Source organism: Myotis lucifugus, unplaced genomic scaffold (genome assembly GCF_000147115.1).
Source record: "Myotis lucifugus unplaced genomic scaffold, Myoluc2.0 scaffold_1, whole genome shotgun sequence".
Taxonomy (NCBI): Eukaryota; Metazoa; Chordata; class Mammalia; order Chiroptera; family Vespertilionidae; genus Myotis; species Myotis lucifugus.
The window spans coordinates 30,548,412-30,569,970 of record NW_005871049.1 but is presented as its reverse complement, the minus strand read 5'-3'; the positions used below and the strand labels follow the sequence as shown (position 1 = coordinate 30,569,970).

General features: G+C 38.3%; 1 protein-coding gene across 1 annotated transcript in view; it reads left to right on the top strand.

Annotated features, from left to right (window-relative positions):
• Nucleotides 1-21,559, top strand: part of LOC102417329 (probable ATP-dependent RNA helicase DDX60) — a 71,007-nt gene that overhangs the window by 10,008 nt on the left and 39,440 nt on the right. The window contains exons 7-17 of the mRNA XM_023752988.1: nucleotides 1,232-1,387; nucleotides 1,676-1,784; nucleotides 5,821-5,936; nucleotides 7,798-7,964; nucleotides 15,757-16,003; nucleotides 16,059-16,067; nucleotides 17,773-17,953; nucleotides 18,486-18,627; nucleotides 19,049-19,198; nucleotides 20,304-20,423; nucleotides 21,018-21,113. Of these exons, the coding sequence (XP_023608756.1) occupies nucleotides 1,232-1,387; nucleotides 1,676-1,784; nucleotides 5,821-5,936; nucleotides 7,798-7,964; nucleotides 15,757-16,003; nucleotides 16,059-16,067; nucleotides 17,773-17,953; nucleotides 18,486-18,627; nucleotides 19,049-19,198; nucleotides 20,304-20,423; nucleotides 21,018-21,113 (1,493 nt within the window). The remainder of the gene's footprint in view (nucleotides 1-1,231; nucleotides 1,388-1,675; nucleotides 1,785-5,820; nucleotides 5,937-7,797; nucleotides 7,965-15,756; nucleotides 16,004-16,058; nucleotides 16,068-17,772; nucleotides 17,954-18,485; nucleotides 18,628-19,048; nucleotides 19,199-20,303; nucleotides 20,424-21,017; nucleotides 21,114-21,559) is intronic.

Genomic DNA, 21,559 nt, shown 5'->3' with positions numbered 1-21,559 from the left:
TGCAAGCTGAAGAAGCCCGGCAAAGTTAGGCGGGGAACGTTGAAGTCAGCTTGTCACCTGGAGCAAGCAAGCCTCCCTGCTCACTTCAGTGCATGGCTGCCGGCCGCCATCTTGGCTGACAGTTAATTTGCATATACTCACTGATAGCCAATGAAAAGGGTAGTGGTCGTACGCTAATTACCATGTTTCTCTTTTATTAGTGTAGATATATATATATATATATATATATATATATATATATATATATATGTATATGTATATTTACATGTATGTATATTATGAGAACTACTCTAGTGCTTTTTTTGAGAGACGGGGTGATAAGGGAGGGAGTGAGGGAAGGAGAGGTGTTTTTTCCCTCAAATATTAAAGATTTTTATTTTTTTGCGTACATATGGAACAGTGGGAAATATGTTTCACTTTAAACTAAAACTGTCAATTTTTTTTACAATCAGCGACAAATAGTCTGTATTACGGCAGAAACAAATAATTTTGTTTTTAAAATAGAGGTAGCGATTCCTAAACTCGCCTAAGTGTAAGAATCACCTAGGATGCTTCTTAAAGAATGCAAACTCCTGGATGTCATCCCAGATTCATTGACTCACAGTTTTCTAGAACAGTGTTTTGAAAAATTTTATTTTTAATAAGCACCCTGAATAATTCTTAAGGTCAGGCAAGACAGGGAAAGGCTTCTGTAGTGGGAGTATAACACGCAATGTGTGAGGGAATTTTAATTCCTGGTCTATTCCTCTGCTTACCAGCTTTTTTAAAAAATTTAAATTCTTTATTGTTTATAGTATTATGTAAGTCTCCTTTTCCCCCCCATTGATCTCTCCCTGCTGCCTGCCCCCCCCCCCCCAGCACATGCCCGCACCACCCCATCTGCATCCATTGGTTATGCTCATATGCATGCATTCAAGTCCTTTGGTTGATCTCTTACCCCCTTACCCCACGCCTTCCCTCACAGGTTGGACAGTCTGTTCAATGCTTCTATGACTCTGGTTCTAGAAAAAAGTCACACAAGTTCAGAGAGTTCAAAGATATTTTACTCTCTTATAACATTAGTAACAACATGAAAAATATGCCGAAGCCTATTCTGTTTTGTTTTAAGCCTCTACTATGAGATACTCCCAGACATACACTTATAACTCATATACTCATAAAACATATAAAATATGGTGACTATCACTCAGATTTTAATTATTAATTTGAACATATTTTCTCTCCTACCTAGGGCTCAATTTGGAATTGGGTAACACTTTGAAACAGGGATACGAGGAATTGTGGAACACAGTCTTAACATTATCAGAGGATGATGATTTTGGAGGATCTATGCCTGTGAGGACAACATCCAGACCATTTCTTACACAGAAAAAAACATCACCTAGAGGTGCTGACAAGTTTTAAATGTTGATTTCTTCACTGTTTCTCAAATGCCATCAACCTTACTTGAAATAAAATTATACATCAATTCACCCAATATACATTTACATTTGTGAATTAATGGGTATAATATAAAGTTGATCTAAACAACCTGATTTGCAACAATTCCATTGAAGTATTATTTGTTTTGAAAACAATCATGAAAATGTTTAATTTTGCTGTTCCACAAACATTTGCATCACATTGGTAAATTCTTAGAATTTTCTGTTCAAATATTAATTGTGTTTCTAAATAGTACCAGGATCAAATCAAGGAAGTCATAAATTAGGACTCATTCCTCTGAAAGCTGAGATTATAGAAGATTATGCTGGAGATATTTTGTCAGAACTACCTTTTCTAAGCAGGTATTTATGGAAAAATGTTGCCTGTTTGTAATTATCTACCTATCTATCTATCTATCTATCTATCTATCATCAATCATCTACCTATCAATCATTATATCTAGTATAGTGAATTAACTGGATTTATTGTTGCATATATTATACATATGTAAATTAAATTTCATACTGGGAGATAAATTTTCATTGTCATTTTAGTGAATTTTGCTTTATATTCAAGCAAGGATGGTATTCAATTGTCTCTTTAAATATCAACTTCCTGCTAGCAAGTCCTCCATTTATATTTCTAGGTTTTTTGCTTGTTTGTTTGTCTTTTGCTTTGAATTCCCCAAATTGTATCTTGACTCAATCCTCAGAACTTTTGATTCTAGTTGGCTGTCTCGCAGACATCCAAAACTCCATGTGTAAATGCCAAACTCCTGATCTTCTGGCAGGAACCCCATCTTCCTTCAGCATTCCCGTCTTTACATTGTATTTTCTTCCATTTCTTGGGCCAGAACTGTTTTTTAGATAGGGAGGAAGGGAGGAAGGGAGGAAGGGAGGAAGGGGAAGATAAAAGAGAGAAAGAGAGAGAGAGAGAGAGAGAGAGAGAGAGAGAGAGAGAGAGAGAGAAACATCCAAAGGTTGCCTCCTATACACACACACACACTGGGGACTGGATTGAACCTGCAAGCTAAGTATGTGCCCTGACTGGGAATCAAACTTTTGACCTTCCATTGCATGGGAAGACACTCCAACCAACTGAGCCACACTGGCCAGGGCATGCCTAACTACTCTTTATCGTTCTTGTAGCACATCCAATCTTTCAGCCAAACTCCCATTTCTGTTCATCAAAAACATATGTAGAGTAATTCCTTTTCTTGTTTCTGCCCAGCCTGCATACCTTGTACAGCCTGCCATCATCTCTCTATTGTTGCAGTAGTTCCCTAGCTGGCCTCCTGCTACACCTGCCTCCCCCACTATGTTCTCAGCACAGCAGACAGTGATGCTGTGGGGGGAAATCAGATTATGCCTCTCCTCTGCTCGAAACCTTCCAAGAAATTTTAACTCATTCAGATATAAAAGACTTTCACTTCATTTCCTACTAATCACTCCCAGATTCTCTTGCTCTGTCCATGCTGGCCTCCTATTCCCCCACCCACAGCCTTATAGAGAGAAAATTGACATAAGTAACATTGTGTAAGTTTTAGGTGTACAGTGTGATGATTTGACACACAAATCAAGATGATCACAATAAGGTTAGTTAACACAAGTCACCACCTCACTTTGCCCTTTTTGTGTGTGTGATGAGAACATTTAAGACCTACTCTCTTAGCAACTTACAAGAATACGATACAGTATTGTTAACTAAAGTCACCATGCTGTACATTACATTCCCAGAGCTTATTCCTCTTATAACTAGAAGTTGGCATCCTTTGACCAATATCTTCCCATTTCCCCAATCCCCAACCCCTGGCAACTACCATTCTGTTTCTATGAGCTTGGCTTTTTTTTTTTTTAATTCCGTAAAGCAGTGAGGTCATATGGTATTTGTTTTTTTCTGTCTGACTTATTTCACTTAGCATAATGCCCTCTAGGTCTATACATGTTGTCTCAAATGGCAGAATTTCTTTCTTTTTGATGGCTGAGTAATATTCTACTGTGCATGTATATCTATCTATAAATTTATCTATCTATCTATCTATCTATCTATCCATCTACCATCTATCTGTTTATCTCATTTTCTGTCCATGCATCGGTTAATGGACTTACATTGTTTCCATGTCTTGGCTATTGTGTATCTTGAATACAATACTCCCACCTCAAGCCTATCTACTTGCTGTTCTATTTGTTCAAAACATGCTGACTCGGACAACCCTTTACCCATTGCTCAAATACCTTCCTAGCAAAGCTTTTCCTGACAATTCCTCTTAAGATCACACCATCTCCTCCTCCCAGAACTCACAATCCTGTCTCCCTGCTTTATTTTTGTTCCTTCATGCTTTTCACCATCTGGCATAGTATGTAGAGTAATGACAGTTCAGTCAACGATGGCTTCATATACAACAGGGGTCTTGTAATATTTTAATGGATTATAAGCAAAACGTTTGTAATGCTGAAAGAAAAGACTAGACCATCCACAACTATGATGTTGAACTTACTGCAGGCTCTGAGTAGTTTAAATAGACAAGGAGGCTCAGCATGCTGTCCGGTTCCTCCCCAAGGCTGTGGCCCTGAGATGGCAAGGGAGTGAGAAGAGTGGGCTGGGGAGGAGGGCAGCCAGGAGCCTGCCCTTCCCATGACCCAGTCCCTGCAAACACACACACACACACACGTGCACACGAACTCATTTCCCTTCATTTTCTCGTTATCTCTTTCCTCCCAGTCCCTTTCTGCTCTTTCTCCCTCCGCCTTTCCTTTTTATTATTTCTCTTCTTAAACTTATCTCTGGGTTGTTTTTTATCTCTGCTCTCCTTTTATGTCCCCTACTCTTCTTTCCTCTTCCTGGCATCTATTTTCCTTCTGAAGGCACCTCCCTCCATGGTCCTCTTCCTGTCCCTGCAAGTGTTTAGAAGCATTTAGATACAGAAATACTTACCATTGTGTTATAATTCGGTACATGCTACAAACATGTTTGTAGCTGAGGAGCAATAGCTTATACCATATACCTAGGTGCCATCTAGGTTTGTATAAGTGCTTTCTTTTTTTAAAAAAATTGTTTTTATTTATTTTAGAAAGAGAGGAAAGGAGAAGGAGAAAGAGAAATGTCAATGATGAGAGTGAAGCATGGACCAGCTGCCTCCTGCATGCCCCCTACTGGGAAATCAAGCCCGAAACCCGGGCATGTGCCCTGAGAATCGAACCTGTGACCTGTTGATGCATAGGTCGATGCTCAACCACTGAGCCACACTGGCTGGGCAAAGTGCTTTCTATGATGTTCATACAATGAGGACATTGTTTAACAAGGCATTTCTTAGGATGTTTCCTATCACTTAAGTGATGCATGATCATTTTTTACCTTTATATTAGTATTTCTTTGTTCTTTGCAATCCTGTTTATGTATAAAATCCACAGACATTTTTTAAAAGTCTGTTTTGCTCATTAACATATTCTTAGCATCTAGAAGAGTATCTGGCACAAAACAGGAACTCAGTGAATATCTTGGTTCATGCATATCACTTACTCTCTAACTGTTTTTCTCTATGCTTGAAATATTGTACAAGTACATGCACATACACACAAACAAGCTAAAATAATCCAGAACTGTCTCTCAACTTTAGAAATTTCATATCTTATAGATGATGCTATATACCCTTTATTGTTATTTGGTGCCTAATTCATTCCTATATACAAATAAATTCTTAAGATGCACTTTTTATTGTTATAGAGATGACAGTGCTACAGATATCCTTGTCCACTGCTTTGTAAATATGTCTCTCTTCTCCGTGTCCAGTGCAGCTAGAGAGCAGTCTGGTTCCTGAGAAGGGGCGGCTGGGGATTGAGAAAATGAAAGAAAGAGACAGACACAGAGATGGAAGGAAAAATGCTGGGGCTGGGTGGGACCACTGTCCTCTGATCCGGACAGGGACAGAGACAGTGACCCTGAGCCAGTACAGTGTATTTATTTTATACCGCAAAAAACAGGAAGTTTTACTAAAAGTCAAGACAAAGGAGATTATGTGCATTCTTGGGTGGGCCTGAGTCGTATTCATTCCTGGTGCTCGGCTGGATTTAAATAACAAAACCCACCCCCTGGCACCTGGGCTGAAGGTCAAGCTGACAACACTCCTGCCTTTTGGCAAAATGTGTTTCCAGGATGTGGCTTTGCCAATGCCACTGGCTTCAGCTGACAATAATTAAAGAAATACCCATGTGCCTTCCCCTGCGCTCTCTACACTTCTTGACTATTTCTTCATGAGATGCATTGTTTTAAAATATATTTTGTTCATTTATAATCATAAAATTAAGGGTAGAGACCCATTAAATAAGTTCATGGCTTATAGTAGAAACTGAAAAAAATTATATGTGTATTATAATGTATGCCTTTTTATTGTATTCCTAGTGATGACCCAGCTGTTACATCTCTTTCTAAGAAGGAAGAATTTGATGAACTCACACACTGGCATTCTTCTAGACCTCTCAGTGATGATTTTGAAAGGACAAAGTGCAACAGTGACGGTAAGTACAACTAATATCATCAACATTTTCAACATTCTTATAGATTAAATTGTATCTAATGTATAAGAAAAAATGAGTGATCAGAGATTAGTGAAATCTAATTTATAGTCTTCTTCTCTCTCTCAGGCCAGCATACAAATTTCCAACATCTTTTACATTAGAACCAGGAAGAACTGGCTTCTATAATATGAAAAATGAGATTCCAATCAGTCTAATTGGGGTGGGGGAGTTGTTTTGTTGAGATGGGGAATCTTTTAAAATTTTTTCTTAGGTTCCTACAACAAATTACTTTATATTATTATTAATGTATCTTTAATTATTTGTTCTTCTCAAAGTTTCCTGTTGTATTATCTCATGAGACCTAATACCTTCATTAATCACATTATATTTTCATTGTTTGTCCAAATTGCTAATTATATTATTTGCTTTAAAATGCTATTTAATAATTATTAATTAAGTGAAATAAGTAACAGATATTCAAATGATTTAGTAATTAATTTGGCAATTAAATATTATGGGCCACTATAGTTCTCTAATCTTGTTATCTTCTTGGATTGAAAACTGGTACAGGAAAGGAGTTTAGGAAAAATTAAAAAAATCAGTTGTATACCATTAGGATTCCCTATAGATTGGGAAGTGGCAGCTGGATTGGTATTGCAGGACTCTGACATACTCATTCAGTATCTATCCTATGAATTGAGAGTTACTGTGTGCCTAGTTTTGGGCTGGGCTCCGGGAATCCAGCAGGGAACATGAAAGATATATTCCTGCTCTTGTAGTGCTCACAGTTTAGCAGGAATAGAAGATGTTAAACAAACCACTGCAGAGATACTTATTTAAAACTAGAGGCCTGGTGCATGAAATTCGTGCATGGGTAGGGTCCCTAGGCCTGGCTGGTGATCAGGGCCAATTGGGGCCTTCCGGCTGCCAGCCGGGGCCTTCCTTCATTTCGTGCCACCCCCTTGTGGTTAGCAAACATAATAGCAAGTGATCGAACTCCCGGTCTCCTGGTTGAGCTCCTGAGGGGACACTTGGCATATTAGCCTTTTATATATAGAGATTATTATGACAATCAGGTGCAAAGGGTATACCAAGGGTAGACTTGAGGGATTGAGGAATTTTCAAACCAAATCTGAGAGATGAAGATAGTTATGCAGGTGTGTGGTAGTGGTGGGGGCCAATAAGGAAGTAGCCAGAGGGCCTGTAGCACAGAGAGTGATGTGAGATGGGTCTGAACCATGCAGCCTTTAGTGCGGATTCTGAATGATAGATGAGCAACAGGAAGCCACTAAGATGTTCAAACCACATGAGCAACACGATTGGGTTATATTTACTCCGGCAGCAGCATGGAGAACGATAAATTCCTTTTAGTTGTGTGCAGTACTGCTGCACATTTCCTGGAATTTGATTAGCTGTTTTAGCCAAATGTTTCTGACCTAATTTGGGGGTGGTTTTCAGAGACCCTGTTTCTAAATTGGAAGCTCTTCCGGAGTGTTCACGTCCTTTGTTCTCGACACTATGCCCAGAGAGCTAAAGTTACTTTTATGGTTCTGATGTCCTAGAAGAAAAGGAAAGTGTAAGCTCATCATTGACTTATTCTATGGGATGTACCCATAATGCCTAGTAGGTTGTACTAAAGTGAAAATGACAAGACACTGATTTAGATTGTACCATGTTATTTAAATATGGCTCAAATAATTTGAGTTTCTCTATCTCAATCTCTAACGTGTCTATAATTAGTGCAAGTTTTAAGTGTTTGCAAGTGTTTGTCAAAGCCTTTTTCAAAAATGCTTTCTAAATGAAATTCTTATTTATAAAGAGCACTGTCAGCATATTTTCATGATGTATTTATTTCCTATAGCTAAATCCAAAGATGTCAAAGAAAGAAGGAACGTGCAGAAATTACATCATTTTTATCATGTCTTTGGAAAATCTTTGGTAGGAAGCAACAAATCAATAAGGATTACAAGAGGAAGTGCTCTGCCACCTCCAGAAAATTCTTCAGTACAAAAGAAAAAAAAACACCAGGTACATTCTTGATCTATTAGGTCTTGTGAGGAGCCTACAGTTCAACTCATTCCATATGGGATCTTCATTAACAATATCCATCATTGTGCACATGTGTTATCAGAGAAGTAAAAAACCCCATTTTCTAAAAATAAATTATAACTGTCAAATCAAGTATACTCTAAATACTAACCACAAATTACAAAGATACTTTTAAAATACTTGTAAAATGGGGGAAAAAAGTGTAATGATGCCTGGCCTGTGTAGCTCAGTCATTGAGTGTCAACCTATGAACCAGAAGTTCATGGCTCAATTCCCAGTCAGAGCATAGGCCAAGGTTGTGGGCTCGATTCCTAATAGAGGGCATGCAGGAGACAGCCAATCAATGATTCGCTCTCATCTTTCTCTCCCTCTCCTTTCCTCTCTGAAATATATATATATATATATATGTATATATATATATATATATATATTTAAAATCCTAATAGGACTTTAACATTTTAGTGCATTTCCTGTAGTCATTTTCCCTTCCTGTTATTAAAATTTTTTTAAACACATTTTTGTGGCTGTATAATCTATAGTATGGCATGCTATATTTTTGTTTAATGATTTATTTTGAAATGTAGAAAAACAGGTAAGAAAAAAGGGGAGAAAAGAAACGTTTATACTCACATTCCACAGATAAACACTATTAACATATTGACCTACAAAGTTTCATTTTTATTATGTGCTTTTTTTTTTTTACAAAAAAGTCCCCCTATATACTTTTATTTCCCCACCTATCAATATAAAGTGATCATTTTTCTGTGTCATTAAATGTGCTTTCATAATAGCACATTGTTTTGAAAATTTAAACAGCTTTTTAAAAAAGATTATAAAGGTCAAACACATTTGGTAAATTTAGATTATCTAGAAAAGTATCACAAAATCAATAAAATTGTGCCACACTCCCACAGTTACATTTTTAAAAAAAATACTTTTTTCGTTATTATTATGGCTGATACTATTACAGATGTCCCTTTCCCCCCACTTTTCCCATCTCCACGTACCCTACCCTCTCCCCTCTGACCATCACCACATTTTTGTCTGTATCTATGGATTATGCATATATGTTCTTGAGTTAATCTACTCACCTTCTTTCATTCAGTCCCCATCACCTCCTTCCCCTCTGCTAGCTGTCATTTTGTTCCATGTATCCACGCCTTTGTTTCTATTTTGTTCATCAATTCATTTTGTTCATTAGACTTTCCATATAAGTGAGATCATATGATATCTGTTTTTCTCTGATTGAATTATTTCACTTTAGCATAATACTCTCCAGCTCCATCCACGCTATTACAAAAAAGATTTTCTTCTTTTTTAAGGCTGTGAGTATTCCATTGTGTAAATGTACCATAGCTTTTTTATCTACTCACTAGTGGCCTGGTGCACGAAATTCATGCAATGGGGGTTCCCTCAGCCTACCCTGAACCCTCTCCAATTGGAGACCCCTTGGGGATGTCCTACTGATGACTTAGGAGAGTGGGGAGCGGGCCTAAGCCACAGTCTGTCCTCCCTCTGTGGGAGGTGACCGGTGGGCTGATTGGGATGGTGTGAGCAGCGAGTGGCCGGCCCTGCCCCCAATTGCACGATGGCCACTGGTGGCCTCCCTCTGGGTAAGGCGACCCCAGCAGGCCTATCTTGGGATGGTGCTGGGTGGCCCTGCCCCGAATCGCCCCTCTGCTGCTGCCGCCTGTGGCCTTCCTCTGCGGGAGGCAACCAGGTGGGCGATCATGGGATAGCGCCAGCCCCCATCGCCCTGTCACCTCTGGTTGCCACCCCCCACCCCATCACCATCCCCTCCCTCTGCCTGCTGGCATACGCCTTGGCTGGCCTGGCAATACCTGCTCGCTGGCCCCGCCCCCCACTGACCAGTTGTTCTGCTGTTTGGTTGATTTTCATATTACACTTTTATTATATAGGATTGCTTTACTTGGAGGGAGATTTATCCACCAAAATGAGCTCTAGAAGGAGTGTTTTTCAAGGTGTGGTCCTACATTTTAACAGGCAACCCAGATGAGTGTTATGCATTGTATTATTTGAGAGGATCTCTTTTGAAGTGTGACACTTCAGTAAAGAGAAATTGGCTCATTAAAATTATGCCTCTGGCATGACCACATTCAGTATTTGATTTTTATTGTTAAAAATTGAGCACCCAATTTCTCTTTATCAATCTATATAGGCTCATAATATTTCCACATCTTGAAAGTCCCCATACTCACAGAGCATTGAATGACTTTGATAAGTATTTTTAAGGGATCATGCAGGAGATCTAATTTAGGTGATAGGAATGTGTAGTAGATAGATAGATAATATCCTAGATTAGGAGAAAAGATGGCATATTAGCCTTCCATGGTGGTGGCTAAAGGCAGAAAAACAAACGTTTCAGCAAAGAAAGAGCACTAACTAAGTCTGTCTTCTGTCCTAATTGTTTGGCTATTGCTGAACTAAACAAGCTCCCTTACACTGTTCCTTTTCCTCAATACCTTCTCCCAATTATTAGAATCACCCATTCAATGAAGTTGCCCAAACTGGAAACCTGGGCTAATACCATTTGCTTTGTTTGCTTTCATCCCTGTGTAATCAGCCAAATAGTTCCGTCAGATTTCCTCATAAATATGTCTGTGATCCACTGCCTCTGTCTAGTCCTAGTTCCAAACATCAGTCTCTCTTTTTCTTGGGCCCCAAAACACTGCAACTGTCTAAATTGATCCTCCCCACAGCCACCAGAATGGTTCATTTGAAAGGAAAGCAAGACCAGGATGCTCCCATGCTTGACATTCTTCACTTTTCCTCCTTCTGTGGAATAAAATCTAAGCTCCCTGCTATGGTATATAAGACCCTCAGTGGTCTGTCCTCTGCCTACTACTCAGGCCACCATGGAAGTTAGGCCTGACTGGCGTGGTGGCAGCCGGGACCCGGCCTGACTTCCTCCCCAGACCCCCCATGTCCCCCTGCCTGTGTCCGCTCTGGGGCCACCGAAGCTGGTGTGGCAGCTCGGCCAGCCCCAGGACCCCCTGCCCCACTGCCTGTGTCTGCTCCGGGCTGCCCAAGCTGCCATGCAGGCTCGGGCAGGCCCCCCTGTCTCTGTCTCCATCTACGCTCTGAGCCTCATCTGCGTGTCATAACCTCCTCCTGACTGATCGTGACTGTTATGGCATCTCAGCCTAATTTGCATATTACCTCTTTATATCCATAGATGTACTGATGGACATTCAGGCTGTTTCCAGATCTTAGCTATCTATCTATATATATAAAAGGCTAAGTGTCTCTCCTACCGGTCCAACTGGTCACTATGATGCACACTGACCACCAAGGGGCAGACACTCAACACAGGAGCTGCAGAGCTGCAGTGACTTTGCAGCAGTGGTTCTCAGGTGACTCACCCCAAAACCATAGAGGAGGGAGCCCGATTCCACCTTTGGTCATGGGTTATGTTGTTGCTGGGGCACTGTTGGCCCTGAATCTGGTTTACTACACACTTGCATTTGTGTTCCACATCCTGGACAATAGAAACTTTGCAGAGTGCCCTCTCTCACTCTGGGACCCCTTGGAGGATGTCGAAGAGCCATTTTTGACCTGATCCCCACAGGCCAGGCCCAAGGACCCCACCTGTCAGAGGGACCCTGCTCACTTCACAGATGCCGGGGAGGGACTGCGGGAGGTTGGCTCCAGGCCATGTCCAGCCCATCTCACCTAGTCTCACCCCCAGGCCACCTTCTAGTTAATTTCCTTTCAATGTACACGAATCCATGCACCGGGTCACTAGTTGTAAATAACACTGCTATGAACATAGGGATGCATATATTCTTTCTGATTGGTGTTTCAGGATTCTTAGGATATATTCCCAGAAGTGGGATTGCTGGGTCAAAAGGCAGTTCCATTTTTAATTTAAAATATTATTTTTATTAATTTTTTAGAGAGAGAGAGGGAGAGAGAGAAACATCAGTGTGAGAGCAGAACATCGATCATCTGCCTCCTGCACTTCCCCCATAGGGAATCGAGTGCAAAACCTGGACATATACCCTGACCAGCAATTTCAGGGGTAACCTTTTGGTACACCATCCAGGGCTCCATTTTCAATTTTTTGAAGTAACTCCATACTGTTTTCCACAGTTGCTGCACCAATCTGCATTCCCACCAGCAGTGCAGTAGGGTTCCATTGTCTCCACATCCTTGCCAGCGCTATTGTTTGCTGATTTACTGATGGTAGCATTCTGGCAGGTGTGAGGTGATATCTCATTGTGGTTTTAACTTGCATCTCTCTGATGATTAGTGACATTGAGCATTTTTCATATGTCTATTGGCCATCAGTATGTCCTCTTTGGAGATGTGTATATTCAGGTCCTTTATTCATTTAAAAAATATATTTTTGTTATTGATTTCAGAAAGGAAGGGAGAGGGAGAGAGAGATACAAGCATCAGTGATGACAGAGAATCATCTATTGGCTGCCTTCTGCATACAACACACTGGGAATAAAGCCTGCAACCTGGGCTTGTGCCCTGACTGGGAATCAAACCATGACCTCCTGGTTCATAGGTCAATCCTGTACCACTGTGCAACACCAGCCTGGTCATTTGTCCATTTTTTAAGTTAAATTGTATATCTTCCTGGTGTTGAGTTGTATAAGTTATTATTTATTTATTTACTTACTTACTTACTTACTTACTTATTTATTCATTTCCATCTCAATTTATCCTCCTATACCCTCTTTCATCTCTACCCATCCCCCTCATCCCTATTGCCTGGCAAATATACACACAAACAATTTTAAAATTTACATATGGTTTTATAATTTTTTCCTATTAATGTGTTTTGAAGAACTTTTTATTTCAATGAGCTAGGAATAAACTTTAAAAAATATTTTTCTTAATATTCCATAATATATTTATCTTTCCATTTTTAATATTTATGTTTCCATTATTTTACCATTATAACCTGTGCTGTGATAAACATAATTTTATCAGAATCTCTCTACAGTTTTTTAATTACTTAGAGAATTGTTGGATCAAAGACTATGAAAAATTTTAGGGCTTTTGATATATATTTGATATTCATTTTAATATACATTCTCATATAAGAGGGCTGTCCAAAATTTTATTCTTATTTTAACATTAATACAAATAATAATACGTTATTGAGTTATCAAACTCTAATGTGAAAAACACTGTGCTGAGTTACATAGTGAGTCATCAACCCAGGATGTACCTGAGAACCTGCCTGTTTATCCACTCAGCTATAATGATTAGCATCATCAGTGTATGAGAGTGCTTGTTTTCTTCTTTATTCCTCCCAATCAGAGGTTTTAATCTCAATTCTTTCAACACCAGTGATATGAGCATCTTTCTGAAATTTTGAGTCCACTTGTGTTTGTTCTCCTATGAATTTCTTTTATGTCCTTTACTATTGCTTATTCATTGCTAAGAGCTATTTACAGCATCACATCTTTGTCATATATGTTTAAAATATTTTCTTAGTCTTTATTCTCTATCTGGAGCTAAGGAAGTTCATTTTTCTGGATGTTATTGATGTAGACTCTCTCTCCAGGGATACCTTTTTACCTCTGTTTAGGCTGTGTCACTCCCAGGAGGAGTTAACATCACTTAATTGGTACTCTGGAGTTCCTGAGGTGGTCCGTTGTCTCCATATTGCGGAGGTGGAAGGTGAAGGAGAGTTAAATAAGGACATGCCTTGAGTTCTGGACAAGAAAGTTTGTTACAGCGATTGGCTGTGGCAGCATTCTCTTTTGCATACTGTGGTCCAGATATTACAATTTTAGACATGATGACTTTGAATCCCTTTTCGACTTATTATTTTTCTTCTTGGAATCACTGAGCAAAAGTTACACTGGTTTTTCTATAAAGCAGCGGTTCTCAACCTGTGGGTCGCCAACAATGAAAATATATCCTGCATATCAGATATTTACATTACGATTCATAACAGTAGCAAAATTACAGTTATGAAGTAGCAATGAAAATAACTTTATGGTTGGGGGTCACAACATGAGGAACTGTATTAAAGGGTCGTGGCATTAGGAAGGTTGAGAACCACTGAAAGCATAGCATGCTACTCTCCTGGCCAATTTTCGTAATTATACCACACTTAGCCTATTTTAATAAAAGATATATATCCTAATTGGATATTCGTTTGAAATGGTTTTTCTTAGACCCATCTTCACAGATTGGAATGCCAGAAGACTGTTTTTCAGTATATGGATTAATAAAATAATAGCTAAAGAGATTAGCTAAAGAATATACTGTATATGTATAGCCTGTGGACAACAGGGTGGTGATGGCCAGAGGGATGGGGGTGGGGGCAGGAGAAATGGGGGACATTTGTAATAGTGTCACCATTAAAAAAAAAATAGCCCAGCCAATGTGGTTCAGTGGTTGAGCATTGATCTATGAACCAGGAGGTCAGGGTTTGCTTCCAGTCAGTGTACATGCCAGGGTTGCAGGTTGTGGTCTTGATCCCCAGTGCGGGACATGCAGGAGGCAGCCAATCAGTGATTCTCTCTTATCATTGATGTTTCTATCTCCCTCTCCTCTTCTTCTCCCTTCCTCTCTGAAATCAATAAAATATATATTTAAAAAAACAATAAAAAATAAAGAAAGTGAAAGCTCAGGATAGAAAGAAGAAGGGAATGTTGAATTATCATGCTTGTATAAATATAGATGTTTACATTTAATTATTCAGAACACCTAAGGTCCTCGGTGATACTCTACTTCAATGTGCTAAGTAGTGAACTGGTGGCTTAAGATATTAAATACTTCTTTCAAAAAACATCGTATTGAAAGACGTTCTCTCTTTGCCACATCTACTGAGAAGAGGAAGACCATTCTCAGCAATCAGACTGTCAACATTCCAGAAAATGCGGACATCGCTGTGAAGGAACACACAGTTGCTATGAAAGGCCCTAGGCACCCTGCAAAGGGACGTCAATCACATCAATGTAGAACTCAGTCTCCTTGGAAAGAAAAAGAAGAGGCTCCAGATAGTCCAAATAGAGGGAAATAGAGAGGAAGTGGCTACTATTTGCACTGACTGTAGTCACGTACAGAACATGAGCAAGGGTGTTACACTGGGCTTCCCTTACAGAACAAGGTCTTTTTTTTTTTATTTCTTTTTATTTTTCGCTAAAAGTATTACAAAGGGTATTACATAAGTGTCCTTCCCCCCCCCCCCACCCTTGACAAGCCCCTGCCCTCCCTTACCCCCCATTGTCTTATGTCCATTAGTTATGGTTATATGGATGCATACAAGTCCTTCGGTTGATCTCTTACTCCCCTCCCTCCTGTCCCCCAACCCTCCCTGGCCTTCCCACTGCAGTTCGACAATCAGTTTGAGGCAGTTACAGAACAAGGTCTTTGTCTACTCACTTCCCCATTGAGATTGTTACTTAGGAAGATGGTTCTCTTGTTGAAATTGGAAATCTCTTGGGTGAAAAGTATATCTACAGAGGTCAGATGAGTAGCTCAAGCTCAGAAAGATGAGTTAATTCTTGAAGGAAATGGCATTGGACTTGTATAAAATTTAGCTGCTTTGATTCAGCAAACCAGGTAGTATCTATGTTCTAAAAAGGGAACAGTTCAGCAGACTGATGAATATATGATCTAAGCTGTCCAGCTGTAGAAACAGCAAGATGCCAAATGATTCCTCAGACTTCTTTGTGACATTTTAAAGATGCAATAAAAGCTGTGTATTGAAAAAAAATCAAATGTATTATTGTGGAAACATTTGTTTTACTGTTGATTTTTCTTATTTTTTTTAAAGACAAATGCAGAAAAATTTATTGAGGAAAACCAAAAGAGACAGCTAGCTAAACTAGAGAAAAAAGAGGAAGAAAGATGGAAAAACTTGTCAGTATATATTGAAAAGGAAATGAAAGAAAATCCTAATTCTGGAATAAAAAAACTAGATTTTCTCCAAACATGCCCTGTTAAATCTGTAGAATTTGCTGCAGAAATGGTAGGATTGGATGCCTGTTTCAAATTATGGATGGAATGCTGTTCAAAACCAGGTACATAAAATATTACTTTTAGAAATATCTTGAAATAAAAGGTCAGTAAGAACAGAGCAAAAGAGTTGATATTGGCCACATATACTGATTCTTCTGGCCTGTATGCCTTTGGAAACTCTTGATGTCTAAAGGGTAAGAAGATTTCCTTTTGTTTGATTCACTAATAACATGGCTATGTGTGAATGTGATGCATATTGGTGAATAGATTTTACCTGAAATTCAATTCAGTAAATAGTTCTTCAAGGTCAGTCATGAGCTGAGTACCTTATTAGGTGTCCATGGGCTTCCGACCAGAAGAGCATAGGACCTGCTCTGAAGGTGCTTAATGATAGTCTCCTAAGGGACTTAGGCACATGCTGAACTAACTGCAACATAGTGTTGATCATCACAACCAAATCTATATACAGTAAATTTTCATTGTAAAGTCATCTGTAGGTTCTGTGACTTTAAGAAAATCAATGTATAGTGAAACTAATTTTACTACAGGCTAATTGATATTAACTGGAGTTAAGTTCCTAATGCACCTTGTTAACATTATAATGAAATGATGTCGAATAAAATATTATTCAGGGGCCTAGCATATATAGGGTGTCCCAAAAAAATGTATACACATTTTTTAATAATTATAAAGGCAGTGTTTATTAAAATGCATTGCATTTTCAAAATTGAGCTATTAGTTGCTAAAGTGTTATACATTTTGGGGGGGACGTCTTGTATATGTATATAAATTGTCACAATTCTCTGAGGTGGTTCCATTACCCTAATATTACATGTAAGAAATTGAGGTTCTAGGAGTACAAATTACATGCCCAAATGTCAGTGACAGAGCAAGAACTTTAATACAACATCCTTATTCCAAGAGGTATGCACAAATTAAATAATTAGTAAATTTGGGCACAACAGTGTTTGGATGAGAACCAAAGAATGAATATTTTTGATTGGAGAGAAAATGAAAGATATTTATCTTTTAATTGTGTTCACAGGAAAGTAAATACTAAAAGAAAAAAAAAATGTTGCCCTGGCTGGTGCGCTAAGTGGTTAGAGCATCGGCCTGCTCACCGAAGGGTTGAGGGTTTGATTCCTGGTCAAGGGCACCTACTTGGGTTGCAGGTTCAATCCCGGCCCTTGTGGGTCACATGTAAGAGGCAACCAATTGATGTGTCTCTATTACATTAATGTTTCCCTCTCTCCCTTCCACTCTCTCTAAAAAATCAATGGAAAAAATATTCTTGGGAGAGGATTAATAACAACAAGAAGAATTAAAAAATGTCCATTCATTCATTTTCCATATTATTTCTTATGGTTAATAATAACTGCTGCCATTATTGTATCATTTTATATAAATTAATTTATTTAATCCTTATAGTAACCATATGAGGTGAGACTTAATGTCCCCAATTTCTATATAAAGAAAATGAAGTTTAGAAATGGAACTTTTGAAGTTCCTAAATCAAATACAGGCAGGTTAAAATTGAATTTCAGATAAATAGCAATTTTTTTTTACTGTAAGTAAATGTCATGAATATATATCTCAAATTTTATCACCTGTATTTTTATTTGCTGAGGCTGGCAATCCTACTCTTACTTGAGGCCACGCTCTTCACTGCAATGTAATTGACTAGAAACTATGAATTCCTCAGTTATTATCAGTGATTCATATGATTATGCTTTTCTTATCCTGCAAAAAAGTTAAATCAGCTTTGGGGTTTTATTATCAATATCTTGTATAACTTGTTATATATGACAATGTTTCTTTTAAACAGAAATAGAATCCAGAGATATGAACATAATAATTAACTTGATGAAATGGATTCATATAATCCATGAAAAGCATTCAGAACTATTAAAAAATACAGATCGACGAAAATTAGCTAAATATTTAAAATACGTTGGATTTGACAACTTGGCACACGCTTTATATCCTCAGGTAGGTGCTATAGAAAATATTATGTGACATTCATATATGTGTGTGTGTAAAATATCCTATGGGATGTATTCAGAATTAATGTCTATTAGATTAAATCGATGATTAGCTATGTATCATCCTGTATAGACACAGATCTAATAATTTTTATGGGTGTGTTTTTACATAGAATAAATGTTTTATTTGCACTAGGGGTGCTATGGTCCTCAATTTAAACACATATTTTATTCTGTATATGTGTATGTGTGTGTGTGTAGGGAATTGTTCATATATAACAATATTCAAAGTTTATGCTGATTTATAAATAAAAGATTAACTTCATACTGCATTTTACTTACATTCTGTAAAACATGGTACTGCACATAAAATAGTATCTAAAATTATAGTAAAGATATAGTATCTATATCTTACTCTTCACTGCTAATGCTGAACACTTGTAAAACATAAAATAATCTTGTTGAAGCAAACTACACCATGATTGGTAATTTCCTTGCCCAGGGTAAAAATTGTAAACATGAAAATCTAATATGTCATATTTACTTAGGTACAGGAATCAAGTGCTGAGAAGGATATTTCTAAATATTCAGTTTGTATGGGAGCAGCTCGGTTTCAGTTAACATATATGGGCCATTACTTACTTCGAGAAGAAAGAAGTGATCCAGATCCCAGGGTGCATCATTTTATACCAGACACATGGCAGGTATTTCCTGAAAAGATCTGCAGCGTGGAAAAGTGAGGAAACTCGATGGAAACAGTTGGTTCACATCACATTGTGTGTTCACCACCCCAAGTCAAGTGTCCTTCCATCATCATTTACTCCCCTTCACTCTCTCTACCTCCCCCACCCCATTTCCCTTTGGTAATCACCATACTGTTATCTGTCTATGATGTTTATTTATTTCTTTTTTGCTTAATCCCTTCATTTTTTCACCCAGCACCCCTCCCCTTCCCCTCTGACAGCTGTCAGTCCGTTCTCTGCATCTATGCCATCCTGTACCCTACTGTGTCTCAGAAGGAACTGTGAATACCAATTTGCCTGAAATATAGTTGTTTTTAAATTAAAATTTGACACTAAGTATATATTTTCAAAATGAAATGTGTTTGTTTGTTTTTAAATCTAGAGGGAACTTCTTGACGTGGTAGATAACAATGAATCTGCTGTAATTGTTGCCCCAACATCATCAGGGAAAACCTATGCTTCTTACTACTGCATGGAGAAAATCCTGAGAGAGAGTGATGAAGGGGTGATTGTGTATGTTGCTCCAACAAAGGTATTGTGTGCATATGACACTTTTATCTTACTGTAATTTTCCTCAACTATAGTTTGTGCTCTTAGTTCTGGGGAGGTACGAGAGCATACAGACTCCAGCATTGCAGTCATGGATGTGAGTGCTTGGGTTGTGTGGTCTTGAGCTAGGTTCTTACCTCAGTTTCTCTACCTGTAAAAAGAGGATAATAATGCTTACATTTTACAGTAGTCCCCCCTTATCCATGGTTTTGCTTTCCATAGTTTTTGTTATCCATGATTCCAGTCAAGGCACATGCCTGGGTTGCAGGCTCAATCCTCAGTGTGGGGTGTGCAGGAGGCAGCCAATTAATGGTTCTCTCTCATCATTGCTATTTCCATCTCTCTCTCCCTCTCTCTTCTTCTCTGAAATCAATAGAAAATATATATATATATATTAATAAAAGAGAAACATACAAATTGGTGTCACTCCACTACGCCCACTAGCCAATCAGAGTGACTATGCAAATTAACCCAACAAAGATGGCAGTTAATTTGCATACACAGGCGCGGAGCGAAGACTGAAGGGTCTGGGCGGTGTGAAGACTGAAGACTGAAGCCAAGGCTCTCTGGGGCCACAGCGGAGAAGCCAAGCCTCGCTGCGGCCGGACCAAAGGCCTAGGTCCCGGGTGCTGGAGGAAAACTGGTGCCAGCAGCCAGGGGAAGGAAGGCCTATTGTGTGAATATAGGCCTTTCTATATATATAAAGAGTTATAGCCCTAGCCTCTTTGGCTTAGTGGATAGAGCATCGGCCCTCAGACTGAAGGGTCCCAGGTTCAATTCTGGTCAAGGTCATGTACCTTGGTTGTAGGTTCGATCCCTGGCCCTAGTCGGGAGGCAACCAACTGATGTGTCTCTCTCACATAAATGTTTCTCTCTCTCTGTCTCTCCCCCTACCTCCTTCCACTCTCTCTAAAAATCAATGGAAAAATATCCTTGGGTAAGGATTAAAGAAAAAAAAGGAAGAGTTACATAAAATTGGTACTGTACTTTTTGCTTGTAAGTTGTTCCAGATACTTGTTTACTTTAAACAATTTGTTCAGTGTTGTCAATAATTACTGAATAGCACATTGTGTCTTTTATGATTTAAGGCTCTTGTTAATCAAGTGGTAGGAACTATCTGCAGTCTATTTACCAAAGCACTGCCAAAAGGACTAGTGGTGTGTGGAGTGTTTACCAGAGATTACCGTCATGATACCTTGAATTGTCAGGTATGTCACCGACGTGAGTGCATAATAAATAATAATGCGTATTAAGGCACTTTGGTAGGCACTACAAAGTTTTAATGTGAGGATAAATTAAATTTACAATTACCCTATGAAATATATTTATATTTTAACATTGTTTATATAATTTTTACTTAATAAAGTGGTTAACTTTCAATAAATTGTATTTTCTATAATAAATAACATGCTTTTCTGAAATTTCAATATGATGAAATTTCAAATATTTCAATGGTGATGGTTTCAAACTGTGATGATTTTATATTCCCAATGTACTATGTGGGAGAATGTTTCTTAATGAAATAAGCTTAACTATTTCAATATATCAACATACATTTGTTACTCACATTTGTTTTATTTTTCCACAGATGAGATGGTTGTTTTAATGGAAATGCTTATATGAACATACTGTGTCATCTAAATATTTTATTGATGTTTAAAAGGAAGGGAAGGGTGGGGTCTGAGTGGAGGGGAGAAAAGAGAGGAAATGGGAGACATCTGTAATAATGTCAACAATAATAAGAAGTTAAAGCTTGAGATTAAAAAAATCAAGTCAATTGTTTCCTTTTTTAAAAAAAACAGATATTGGTGACAGTGCCTCAGTGCTTGGAAATACTCTTGTTATCACCTCGTAATCAAAAGTGGGTGAAAAGGATGAGATATGTCATCTTCGATGAGGTATGCTACTTTCATTACTATTATTCCCCTAAATATTTGTATGTACATAAAATATGTAGCTTATGTATTTTAGTAAAGATGGCAATCCTATGGGTGGTTATTAAAATAAACATTCAGTTTATGGAAGGGATAGATTGAATGTGTGGGTGTTAAAATGTAGATCTGGAAGGAATAAAAAAGGGAAAATGAAAAATTTCTATAATAAGAGTGATAATAGTAAAGGGGAAGTATCCCAGAAAGCACTGGACAAACCAATGACATTAGCAATAGACTTTTCTTCTTTTAGCCATAGAACTTTTATCCCACAAAACCAACTATCTTTTAGGAGGTACTTTCCTATTACCTATACTTGTTGCATTAATGGCTAAAATGGGTCATGTCACTAAGGGTTGCTGGTTTAAAAGTTAAAGTGCCTCATGTTGCTAGCTAGCTTTCATTTGCTGATG